At 40.3% G+C, this 13993-nt stretch overlaps 1 protein-coding gene across 1 annotated transcript in view; it reads left to right on the top strand.

Moving 5' to 3' along the window:
• Positions 1 to 13993, top strand: part of arid5b (AT-rich interaction domain 5B) — a 75336-nt gene that overhangs the window by 32184 nt on the left and 29159 nt on the right. Inside the window, exon 4 of the mRNA XM_018697002.2 lies at positions 1044 to 1274. Within this exon, the coding sequence (XP_018552518.1) occupies positions 1044 to 1274 (231 nt within the window). The remainder of the gene's footprint in view (positions 1 to 1043; positions 1275 to 13993) is intronic.

The following is a 13993-nucleotide window of genomic DNA, read 5'->3' on the forward strand; positions in this document are numbered from 1 at the left end:
TGCTTTACTTAGTTATGTTTATCTCATAGATTATTGTATATGTGGTTTTTACAGCAAGTATAAATAGTACATGTAAATGTTTGTTGGGTAAAAAGGTCAGCAGTCAGGAAGACATTAGACATAATCAGACTGTGAATGGCCACACACACACACACACACACACACTTGTTTTGTCTAAAGTGCTCAAAGTATTTCCCACCTTGAACCCACCTTGTTGAAAAAAAAAAAACCCTGTCAAACGAAATTGTGAGCATCTAGAGTTGTTCTTGACATTCCTCTTGTCACCCTAACAGCGATGCATGTGATGCATTTCAAACATGCAGCCCAACAACATCACGTTATCAGGACAGCAGACATGAAAAGGTTGTTCTGTGAGCTTGGTGAAATGCGTTATTACTACAAGGAAGGGGTGTGAAACTTTTCATGAAAACTATTTAAAGTCACAATGAAACAGCATCAGCACATGTCGCTTCCTTAATGTGATGCATTTCCTGAAACACACAGAGAGATCATTGTGATATGATATCAACTGGCAAGAGAGGCGAATGTCAGTTGTAAGAGAGAATGGTTCAGAAGTCATGGTATTGTTTGGCACTTGGCGAATTTGCATACATTTCCAGGAAGGTCTTTGGCAATACTTACATAAGTTTTTTTTTTTTTTTGATCGCACATTTACCTTTTATCTAGTACTTACAAAGGTTACAAAGGAAAAAACTTGATGTCTAAAATCTCATTACACACATTAGAAGGAATTATACAATTTAAGGCCAAAGGTAAAGAGTGAAAGGATCATATTCCGAGCACATTGGCAGTAGATGAGGCAGAATATAATAGTGACCAAAGAATGATCTATGAGAGAGAATGAAGTAATAAAATCTGAAGAGAACTGGAAGAGTGAATGTGCCCTGTAAAATTAAGTCCTGCCATTTTCTACCAATCTTCCAGGAGCACTTGAAAAACAAACCATTCCCTATTGAATGTTGAATTAAACTATGTGTAATCTCTGTGGACCTTCTAACTTTGTGTTTGTATTTTTTTTCCAGGCCAGGAGGAGGACGGGCGGAAGGTTTTGGTCCTCAGTTACCCCCAGTATTGCCGCTACCGCTCGGTCTTGGCGCGGCTAAGCCAGCAGCCGTCCTCCCTGCTCATAGACCACACGGTGCTGGCACTGGGCGGCATCGCTGCGTTGGGCGGGAACACGAGGATCCTCTACTGCCGGGACACCTTCGAACACCCCACCCTGCTGCAGAATGAGAGCATCTGTGACGAGTTCGGTGAGTGCAGCAGCTGCAGATTTGATTGTAGCCTTTTAGATAAGTTATCGTATCAGCTCATCCGGAATGCCAACAGCCATTACAGTGGCAGTTTATGGCATTTGGAGTGTTGTACATGGCCCCATGAAACATCAAACTCCTCATGTCCTGAGCTCTGAATGTAAGCAGGCACTCAAAACTCATTCTCACAGTACAGTTCATCTCAAACTTTCAATTATGTCATTTTGGTTACCCTGACCATTTGTTCAAGTCTGCTTTTAGTGGAAAATGGACAGTGTTTGCACTTTTTGGTCCAAGCAATTTAGTTCCATTGTGTGAAATTCCATAAAATGTACTTGAGTCCATTTAAAATTTTAATTTGTGTTAGAGCTGCCTATCAAAGTGAAGACCATCAAAGAGCAGAGAAGAGGGAGCTAGTGTATCATTTGGGTTTCCAAAGCCAAATACAGCTGCTGTCCTGTGAGAACATGCATCTCCAAAACAAGAGCATTTCATGAGCTGAGAAAAACAGCGTTTAAGTCTTTGTGACAATGCATTTTCCAGATAATCCTGTGGGTTTTTAAAGGGGAAGTGCTCAGATTTTACACATCAAAGTCTGTTTAGAGGTTTTGGGAAGTACTAATACACACAGTATGTGTGTGTGTGTGTGTGTGTGTGTGTGTGTATGGGGGGGGGTTGTACAAAGCCTTTTGTGGCTCTGGAGGGACCAACACGAAATTGACTCAAGTGATGTCACTTGAGTCAAATTTGTTAGCGCGAAGTTAGCTTGCCTGACCTCTGTAGCCCGGTTCTCATGTCTGCTTGAAGCTTACAGCCTGAGGCTACATTAGAACAACTATTAGCATAACACACCTGAATCTCCCTCTGAACTGGTGCTGATCCAGTTCCACTGTGGATAATGTAGACACCAGGTTTTGACAAGGAAGAATACAACGGAATGCTTAATCTTTCTGTTTTTTAAAAAATCTCAACATTTTGAGACAGCTTTTAGCTTTTAGAGGCTTCTGTGATATTTGGCTGTAACACACAGCTTGGCTTTGAATTAAATAAATGTAGGAAAAAAAGAAACAAGTATGTTCAGCATAATGAGGAAGTCTGTTCTACATTTTCCATAGCTGTATTTTGGATTTGTCTAGGGATCATTAGCTTGTGTGCTGTGGTCTCATCTCTGCCGTCACTCCTTTGTTTGTGTTTTAACTGTTCTGTTTGTCCTCTTTGACCTTTCATTGCCCAGCTGGATCAGAGCCATCTAAACTGAACATGCTTTTGATCAATGCTGTTTTAGTTCAGTTCAGTTAATTACGACTAAAAGAGAAATTCAATACAATACAATTGACCATCATTTGCTTTTCAATATGTTTTTCACTCAGTCCCAGTTCGTTTGTCCCCAGAGGGGTCTCTCTGTTTACGAACACAAGTGACCGCCATTCAAACACCCTCACCAGTCACACCTATGAAAAACATTCTGTGGCTCCAGTGAGGAATTTTGAAGTGCTGGAACATGTCTATTTGCCATTCACTGTGCTTTCCCTGCCGCTCATGATTCCACACATTTTATTAACCCCGAGCTGGGCTAAGACAAAGGAATAATGTGATTCATCTCTCTTTATATTTCCTCTGTTCGGTAGCACAGTGGAGCTCAGCGGGCTCTTGTGCAGCATCAATTTGACATTCACAGTAACAGCTCCTCTGGTCAAAAGTCATTGTTTTTCTTTTCCTGTAAATTTGCCAGTAGGTAATTGCATTTTAAGAGAGCAGCAGAGGTGAGACCAGAAGGGAAAACGGTTTTAGGCATAGGAAAATAAGTTATGAATAGTAACGCTAACATCCTGTGGCTGCTGTTGCTCATTCACTTGGCTCAATAATGCCATTCCTCTGTGAGCCACATTTAAGCTAAAGGTTTATTTTCAGAGCCTAAGGGAGTTCTACTTTTTTGACTAAGGCAACCAGATTTCTAATGTTATTCTCATGAAGGTTTACTAGGTTTGAAGCAGGTTTTTATTTCTGCTCGAATCGCTGCTAGGAGACTTGTTTGTGATTTGTTTCAAAACAGCAGAGCTAAGTAATTTCCATCACCCTGCCAAGTGAACTAAGGCCTCAAGGGCGTCTTACTTTTGGGCACAAACACAAAGATGAATGTTTGCACATATGCACGCTGAAACATACACAGCTGCTGAGTAAAGTTCTCCTGCCATTTACAGGCTCCATATGAAATAGCAGCCATAAAGGCCGTATTAAATCCACCTTTATTAGGATAAATACCAGCACTGAGGACATGTAAGAAGTAATACTGTGCAGCTGTGAAATATTAAAAAGTTAAAAATTGATCTGGGGAACAATTTTAGGACTTTCTTCTATGCTTCCCTCAATGCTAATTCTGACCTTTTGGATTCAGCCAAATCTGCTGTGGCAGCTCTAATAGCCGTCCGTCTTGTCTAGGCTAATTCATGAAAGTGTGTCAAGCTACCTCAGGGGGTAGAGAAGAGAGGGCTCAAAAAAAAAAAAGTGCTATTGCAGAGTTTCAGCAATAGCACTGTTGGTACAGTATTGTGTGAAATGTAGCCATTAGATGAAAGCCTGGTGAAGAAATCTGGTCTATTCTCGGTAGCCTGGTTATGGATTACAGCACCACAGTAGGTGTATGTACATCATAATCATGTACAGATTTATTATATAATCAGCAGCATGTTTTTCTTTATTTATCTGAGCATGCCTGAAAATACAAATGAATCTCACTCTGATTTATTTGTATTTCGGGTGGTGAGTAATGAAGCATCTGCAATGCTCTGGCTGCTCCAGTTTACATAATGACTTTGATATCCTCAATATTTGCTCTCACTTTTACTCTGTGCTGTTATTGAAGACTTGTGCTTTATCAAAATCGATCTATATTCATGTTTGTTTGTTTTTCGTCCACGTCACCACTTGTATCCCTGCTTTCGAACCAGCTTGAGCAAAACTGCAATTGCGTCAGTTACCAGATCTTTTAGTCCTGTGATCCATATTCATGTTGAGCATCGCCTGTCACCCCTGCAGCTGCTTTCCTCACGGGGAATGACACAGTTTTTGTTTATAATTATCATGCATTCTCTGCCAGCATGGATTGATTATACCCATACTACTTTGTGTCCCCAATTTAATTTTCTTGCCAGGAGGAATGTAATATCCACAGCAGCACAATCGCGGAAAAAGGAAATAAAAGTTGTGCGGGAGACCTCGCCTGGTACAAATGTTCTTTAGTTACCGTGTGCACGCTGCGTGTGCTGAATGAAAAACAAGCTCTTACATAAACCTCAGAATAAAGAAGGTGTTACATATTCGACTGTACTATAATAGTATTGGCGTTACTGAGGCTGCTCTGCTGCTGTGAGAAAAAAAAGCCAGGAATAGTTTGAGTGGGCCAGGCCTCTGCAGCGCTGAATGACAGATGACAAGGTTCAAGGTTTTGTTATTAGCTCTGTTCATAGTTCTGTTGAGTATTACTCACATTCATTTGGCAGGAATACTGTACGTGCTACAGAGCAATAACATAAACATTTGTTAGCCTGACATAAAGGTGCTGTATAACGATATATTTAAACAAGATGTGCGTCGCGCAGCTACAGAGCGTCTTGACAGCTGCTCATGTGGGCGTCTGTTAAGGAAAATATTATGACCAACATTTTTCCCAATTTCTCTGATTCTGAAGTTATGCTGACCTCCCTCTCCCCTCCCCTTCCTCCGCCTCCTTGGAAACCTAACACTCCTTGTGTGCACATTGCTTAAATCAACAGTATTTTGAAAGTTAGTGAGGCAATCATGTTTGAGGCAAAGCAGTTGAGAGGAGCTGAAGAGCCCCCCCCACCCCCTCCTTGCTCCTTCTCATTTGTCCTATATTCCCCAGGTCTCTCTCTTTGGCACAGAAACTATATATTTCATGCTCAGCTCAGTGTGTTTTGTTTGAAATATCTCTCACTCGCTGCTGGTTTGATTTTTATTAAAAAGAAACATTTTCAGCGCAATCCTTTGGAATCCTTTTTTTGTAATCCTCCAAGGGTGGGATGAGTATAAAAAACAATTTATTGCTTCAATATATTAACGTTGTCCAGATGCACTGATCATAAACAGAAATTTACAGTCTATTTCTGTACTGTGGTGTGTGTGTGTGTGTGTGTATGAGAGAGAGAGAGAGAGAGACGGTTTTGTACATCTGCGGCTGAATTTGGTCATGCCTTGTATGTATTTATGAGGGTGTTTCTTCATGTCTGAGTTAGCTGCATGTGTTTGACTTGAAAAAAAGAAAAGATTTCCTGTTTGGTCACTCTTCTTCTCTCTGAAACTGATACTGAAAAATATACTGCGCTAGAGAATGAGAGAAATCTGGAAGGCAGTAAACATGCTAAAAAAATCCTACCTCTGTGCTTTGAGATAATATCTTTAAAAACATTCAGTCCCACTCGCTTGATTGGGCTGGGCCCGACGGACGAACATACAGTATGATGTCATTGTTTCCACAACTTGAACCACTTTCTCGCTCGCTCTTTAAACATGAAATCAGATTAGATGAAATATGCATACGCCAATATCGTCCCATGACAGCCCCGTCTGTTAATGTAATAGGCAAATTGCTTGCTAAGCTCATGTTTTCCCATCTCCTCTGCAGATTTGTGTTAACCACCAGCCCATGAATTTTTCATCGTCCATATGTCATGGTATACAGGGGCCATAGAGCAGGAATTTAGAGGAGGAAAGAGCACATGTTGTAGCTGTACAGTCACATTTCATAATCAGGACATGGACTGTATAAAACAATGTACTGAACATCCGGTAAAAGACCATTTATATATATATATATATATATATATATATATATATATAGCACGCTGTCATGTCCTTACGTGTATGTAAAATAATGCTTTTATAAGAAATGAAAGATACATATTTTTACACTGCAGACTTTTATAACATGGTGTGCCATACTGTATGACAAGCCCTAACACACTATGAGCAGGATGTGTCTTATTTATTGCTCTACCTGGTGTGCACAGGCAGAATTAATGTCACGGTGCTATTTTAACTAAAAGCACTTTTCTCAGCAGCATTAGCAGGACTTCTGTGCTGAATATGGTGCAGTATTCCTGATTATCCCTGTTATGTCATCAGCGACACACCAGTTCTACACATATTGCTTTGCATTGCTGCTTATCAATTTTCAGCCAACATTGCAGAGAGATAAATAAGAACCTCTCTGTTGGTGAGAAGCTTTTCAGGGGTCTGGACGTGTTATTTACAGTGCAAAGGTTCCTCTGAGAAGAAGTGCTGATCGAGGATAATTGACTAGCAGAGGAAGACAGAACACCCAGGTATGCTCTTCCTTCAGTTGAAGGATCGTACCGGTGGATTTATTTGTTGTATTTAAAGAAAATCACATATAGTTTAGAGTAAAATCTCTTTAAACAGTGTCCCATTGACATTCCAGCTGCCTAAACCCAGATAAGATAAGAGTTGATGAAAATGTTGATACACTCAACTTTATCACCTTCAATTATCACCATATGCTCACAGGAAGAGGCTTTGGCTACATGTGTTTGCCCTGGGTTTTGCCTCTCAGGCTACACACGGGCTACTCCTGACCCACTGACAGGGGATGGGCCTGCATCCAGAGAGAAAGACAGAAGAACTCACTTCTCCACTTCTAGAAAATATCAGAACCTCCTCTGCAGTTTTTTTTTTTTTTTTTGTGTGTGTGCAATAAATAAATATTTCAGCTATATATTTTTACACAGTCAGTACTCTAGCTAGAGTTGAACATCAGTCAAATGCTGGATAAGATAGTAGATAAGCCAATAAACAGCAGGGCTCTTTTTTAGTGAAGATCCACATTAATTATTTATCTCTGATAAAGTGAGATCTCAATCAGCAAAAACAAAAGTAGGAATAGTGTTATTAAGTTGGAAAGTTATAAGGCAGCTGCTCATGTGACTATAGTATGAAAATACTTTACACAGGTGATCCAACACAGTGAAACAGTAAGTCACCTTTTTACATCACACGCTATCATCACATGTTATTGCAGCTGGGAGCAGTGACTGTACTGATATCCCCCTGACATCCAAGCTTTCAGAGTTACAGCTCATGAATGCACTTTCATTCAACACTGGTTGTTGGAGTGTCCTTGAACGCACCGCCAAAGACAGTTTACTGGCTCCTGCTACAGGATGTTAACGCTGACAAAAATAATCAAGGTACTGAAGCATAAATGATAGATGTGAAGTATGTAAGGTAAAGTTAAATAACATGTGGCTCACAGAGAATAAACATTTCTATCTTTCCCATGTCCTGTACCTGTCCTCCTAAGGTGAGTGATTAACTGTGGCATGATAGTTGCAAATACTTTGACAGGTCATTATCAGGCTTGAAGATAAAAAGATGGAATAAAAGTTGTTTTTTTTTTTCTTCCAAAGCAGTTGTGTAATTTAAAACTCTGATAAACTGCAGAGCACGTCATTAATTACTTTACACTTGAGCTGACCAGGCCGGGTTGACCTCGTTCATAATGGCTTAGATGATTATTCCATTAATACACTTGTCAAATGTGGAAGAGCTGCTGTCGGTGCGCGTGGTTTAAATCAGGCAAGATTATATTTACATGATAAAAAGATACGGTAAGTTCGTAGCTCTAAGTGAGTCATATTTTCACAAAATCCCAGATGTGAGGTTGTGATACAACTCCCAAATGTCCCTAATAAAAATGGTAGAACAGCATGTTGCAACCTGGAGTGAAACATGCCTGACTCATCAGTGTAACTGTAGACGCTGTTTACAAAGTCTGTCTCTGCCAGTGAGTCTGGTGTAGAAACAGCTCGTGAATGCAGCCTTGTAGCCGGGGCCACTGCATTAAATGTCAAGCATCTTTCTCGTGTCTGCAGGTCGAGGCTCGTTGCTGGATGTTGTTTCTGAAAAGAGCTTGTGTAACTTAAGTGACGTCACAAATCACTGTTCCACCACTCATAGATGACAGCAGCAAAGTGAGGATTATACAGTGTGCTATGACTTTGATTGATGTTTCCAGTTTTTCTCAAATGACATTTCTTGGAAAAGAGAAAGCCTATTTAAACAGTGTCACAGTCAGAAACTGATTTAGACATTTGTTTACAAGTGTAACTTTTTTTTTTTTACCTACTTACCCATAAAATACCAAAAAGGAGGAGAAAGAGAAAGCTTGTTGTGTTTTTTAAATTTAATTATTTGATTTTTGGAGCGAACTCCTCAAATCCCTAAGATACAATACATTAGCATATAAACAAGAAAAAATTGAACAGGAAGATAAAAGTATCCATTGGCCTATTTTGTTATGGGAATGATGATTATTTATAATCACCCTGGCTTAATGCTATGTAGCTTTTCAAAATGATAAAGTCCCTATGATTGGGCTCATTGGCCGGCTCAATCCCATCAAGTGTAACTAGAGCGTGATCTATTAGAATACATATGTTTTATTGATGCATGGGCTTCGTGTTTATCCTGGCATTCATTTATTTATAGGACGATGCTGTGATTTTTTTTTTCTCCTCCAGTAATGAATAGGATAAGCCTTGAAGCTTATCCACTGCTCCCTTTCATCTCTCCCTCCTTCTCCCCCTCCATTCCCTCCCTCTATCTATCCCTCTTTCTCTCCCTCCAAAAGCCAAATTGAAATACTGTAATTTTTTTTTTTTAAAGCCCTGGTCCTACTGAGTTGTTGCTGCAGTCTGTCAGTATCAATGATGTGGAAGTGTTTGAAGGTTATCCCGTTTTTAGCAAATCCCTCCACATTATATAACTTTGACTCTGTTTTACATTTGGCACTCTCGGAAACAACAGGGTGTGTTATTTGGGACGGTCCCTCTGCGTGCTTTTAACATTTCTTTGGAAAATGGGATTTATTTTTTAATTTCCTCTCCTGGAACAATAGCCATTAAAAGCCACTTGCCAACACTTGGGTGCAGGCAAAAGCTGAAGTGACATGTTCACTTGTCAGATATTTACAGCCTTTATTGTGCTGTAGTGTATTTGTTTTATTTTGTTCTTGACAGCTGTGAGTTATTACACATTAAATACACTGAAAAAATAAAAATGTTGTGCCTTGTTGGACCAACACCAAAGAGTTTCTTTTTTGTTTTTTTTTTTATTGTACAATCACACTGTGTATGTGTGTCTTCAGCTAAACACTGGGTGAAATTATTAAGCCGTGCGGGGTCAGAGGTCATTGCACTCCTCAGTGTGTGTGTCAGTTAGTGGATCTGGGTTAAGATTAAACCCAGCCATGTCTCGAATGTGATGTGTGTTAATAAGTACTTAACAGGCAACGCTACCATCATGAGGCGATCACATGAGGTGGACAGAACAAAGAGGGAAGAAAGGAATGAAAAAAGAAAACGGACATCTGAAGGATAATTGCAGCTTATTTTGACCATAAATGAAGTTTGTGAGATTTTCTCTTGTAAAACATGCAACACTGTGACTGCGTACCATAATTTCCTATTTACTTTGCAAATGGAAAGCTTAAGTCGACAGCCTTTATGAGTTTGCGCAGTGGTAAAGTACACACATTCACACCCCTGTCGAAACACACACCCCAATGAATCTGATGAGAATGATTTCATAATCCGTCGCAATAATAAACTTCTTTGAATAGTTTAATTGGCTCTTCCTGGAACGGCACGGCTTCGCTTCATTTGATCTGATGAAAGAGTAATGTTGCTTCTCCCCAGGGGGAGCATGCACAACGGCGCACAAATAATGAATTAAGAACACTACCCCTTTTTTTTCTTTTTCTTTTTTTTTTTCCAAATGACTGCCATAATAAAGCAGGAAAATTCATACCGCACTTACGCCACTTTCTCACTAAATTGCTTTCATGTTTACTTGCTTGTGTATTTAATTTTCAGAGGCTGTTTTAAGTGAAAATAATCCTGATTCCTGGAAGGGTAATGGATTGAGGTCACGTGGAAATTGATTGTCATCTGAAAGCACCATTGTCGTCAGACACATTTGGAAAGCTTCCAGAAACATTCCTCATATGTGACTCTGTGTAAAGTCACACTTACTGTACACTGCTCTGGGAAAGCTAGTAGTTTGAATAGCCTGTATGGTAAGGAGTGAAATCTGATTTGAAGGCATCTGGTGTATCTAAAAGGGAAACTGTAGTAGGTTATGCAAAAAAAAAAAAAGAAAAGAAAAAGGTTTGTGTAAAATTGAAACTGACAAAGTCATGATGGTTTGGGAGAATGTCCTCTTTCCTCTGCTGAGGAATATTAACAATGACAGACTGAATGGAGAGTCTGTGTACAGCAACAGTATGGTCACAGAAATGAGCTCATTACTGGCAAATACATTATGTATGTGCACACACACATACAGAGGGACACACATGTATCTTAATATTACTCTGGTGAGAATATTCCATCTACATATCCATCTGCTAATTGTAACTCCCAACATGCCTGATCCTGAAGGCAAGGAAATCGGTGTAAAACCAAAACCATAACCTCGACCAAAATTATCCTCCATTCTATCCCTGAAAAATCTCTTTCCCTAGTATGGCTTGGCAGGAAATCCTCAACACACACACACACACACACACACACACACACGCATGCACTCAGAGAGACACACACACACATACATGCTGTAATAGTGCTCATGGCTCGAAGAAGCTAAAGGAACGATTTACACGATTTTATAAGTGTGAGATAAAAATATGGGAGAGTATTTTTAATGTCCTGGTAAACACACACTTGCTGGGATGTGGGCTTGTCTCCATGGCAACGCCAGTCAGAGCGTGCCCGGCCTAGCATTTTGACAGGTTCTCCTGATGATGATTGATAATTACTACCTGACTTGTTGTCCCCGTCTCCACAAACATATGGCAGGAGCTGCCCTCCGCCATATATCTGCCAAAATGTTCCCTTTTCTGATAATAGCTTTTTAATGTTGCGTTTTGTTGTGCATGCATAGCAATCATTCCGCCCCCCCCCTCTCCCCACACACACACACACACACGCACACAGCCCCTTCCCGGCCCCACCCCTTTGTAATTACATTTACTGCTGCTCACACAGTTATTACAGAAAGGAAAGAGAAATAGATAGGGAGACGCAGAAGAGTGGGAGAAAGTCAAAAAGAGGAGGAGGAGGAGGGAGGGGGGGTAGAATTGATTTCACTTTGAATTGATGTATTCCTCCCAGTGCTGCTGGATTTGAATTTTTACAAATTGTCAGGATTAACACAAAGAAGCAGCATTTTTACAGTATAGTCACATATTAGAATATAAACACCAGATAATAGCCGGCGTGGTGGGCTGTAGTTTAAATTGGCAAGCGAGACTCTTTATTCCATATCCACGCACGCTGTATTTTATTATGCGGTGTGTTTGCATACATAAAGCTTTTATTTAGATGCAATTGGTAGCAATCTTGTTATATTCACAGAGGCCATAGAGAAGGACATCAATCTATAAACAGGACCTCAGACGTTAGACCTGACCAGCATTTCAAACCTAAACAAGACTCAAATTAAATTCCTCTAAGGTTTTACTGAATTGCACCACCAAACGCGACATAATTGGAAAGGAGATCATGACTTCTCTTTTCCTTAATTATGAAAACATGCACGTGTGAGCTGCTTCCCAGAATGTGTACAATGCCTTAGAGTGCATTTACATTCATTTTGTTTCGTTATTTTTTCTCTCTCTCTATTTTCATCTATTCAAACAGTTTATTGGCCTCAGTGACCCCCGCCTCCAGGAACAGGAAGATTATCAGCAACACACTCTCACTTGTTATGTCTCGGCTTCCACCAGCTAAATCGAATGAACTACCTGAGCGGGCTACCTGATTTTACATGTCTGTAGTTCCAGACGGGTGGGGACAGCTAGTTCACCTATATCCCCCATTGGTTGATACAATGCATGGTACACCTTGCAGCAGGCAAAAACGCAGCACTCCATGGAAACCGAAGTCATTTCTAATACTGTGTGATTGAGGTCTGCCACAGGCTACAGGCAACAGACAGGCTCTGTGAAGGAGATAATGATGCATGCACACACAGCTGTCAGTCAGCTGGCTAAAGCGAATCGTCTTTGAGGAAAATAAAAACAGACTGTAGCTGATATAATGCAGTATTTGTATAGGAAATGATGGGATTGGGAAATAGAGTGGAACGGTGGTGTTAGAGCTGCTGCAACGGGGGAGAGGAGATCTGGTGAGAATCTCCCAGACCAGTAAATCTCACATGGATTCCTGTCTTTGCAGTAGTCATATATTTATACAGTCATACTGAACACATGCATGAGTGTCCATTAGACAGAGAGAATGAGTTTGGTTAAAGGGTAGGTCCAACCAAATTACAAAACCACATTTTTTCATAAGGTCATAAGGTTCATAAGGTCCTGGCTTCACCCCATCATAATGGGGGTCAAGAAAATTTAGTATGTAGCGCTCATAAGAGGCTCATTTTCAGATGAATCCAGCATAAAAAAAATCTGATAATGATGACCCATCCACCGTCTAGTACTATTGAACAGACAAACTTAGCAGCTAGAACTATGCTGAACATAGTGGAGCATTTAGCAGCTAAAGTGTCAGATATTTCCCTCAGGGTTAGCGAAGACCAAAACAGAGCCAGAAGGAGAGTGAATATCTGACTCACACTACAACAAATAGGACTCCAAATGAGTACTGCTGTTGTGCTGTGTCTTCTGGGTGTATAAATGGGAAACTGTTGTTTGCTAACAGCCTCCCCATAACAGTTTTATAAGGTGATAATATCTAAGTGTTGTGTTTTTAACTTGTTCCACTAAACTTTTTTAGTGCTTTGAGCATCGCAAGCAATTTCAGCTCACCTCCATTGTATTGAAGTAGAAAAATCTCAGATACAAACATCTTAAATCCTGAACAAATTAGGTTTTGAAATGTGAAAAACAAACAGAAAAATACCAATATGAGGTTTTGGTAATCTGGGTTGACTTGGGCTTTGAAAGGAGAAGCTGAAGCAGAGTAAATACAGGTGCTGTGTGGTCAGAGAGAAAGACCTGTTTACAAGGAGCTGCTGAGGACCTGTGGATGAGTCGGCTGCACCTCAGGGGACTGTTGTTAGAGCTCTTTTAGTAACAAGCCGGACTAATCCCTCCCTTTTACCCAGGCACATGCTCTAATAGCCTTGTATTACAGTGATTTTCTGTGTGTCAGTAGTCAGGACAGGAGTTCCTGATACAGGTGCTCTCTCCAAACACACCACTGTTCAACTGACTGAAAATTTGAAATTGTTCGCAATCGCTGCTCGGTGGTGTTCTGTTTACTGCCTTTTTTTCTCCATCTGCCTCTGATTCTGTTACTACTCTTTCCTCTTTCCTCCCTCTTTCTTTTCATATCGGAAGGTGAGGCTGTTGTTGTCGAAGGCCTGGCTAAACTTGGACGTGCTTGTGTAATACCAGTAACTAGTATCCATTGTCATGCTCAAGAAGGAGCTAAATGCATTCCTCATTAAATTCAGAATAGCTCTCAGCCACAGTGGTATAAAAATATCTTCTAATGTTGCAGTTGCATTCATGGGCGAAAACAGGCAGGAAAATAACACCAGTGATGGTGAATATTTCTGTATTATTGATGTTAAATCCCCCTGAGGTTGACCTAATATGAATCACTGTACTTACTTTCTGCTGTGATATGTTTTGCAGTTTATCAATGATGATCTCTCTT

Source organism: Lates calcarifer, linkage group LG16_LG22 (assembly GCF_001640805.2).
Source record: "Lates calcarifer isolate ASB-BC8 linkage group LG16_LG22, TLL_Latcal_v3, whole genome shotgun sequence".
In the NCBI taxonomy this organism is placed as follows: Eukaryota; Metazoa; Chordata; class Actinopteri; family Centropomidae; genus Lates; species Lates calcarifer.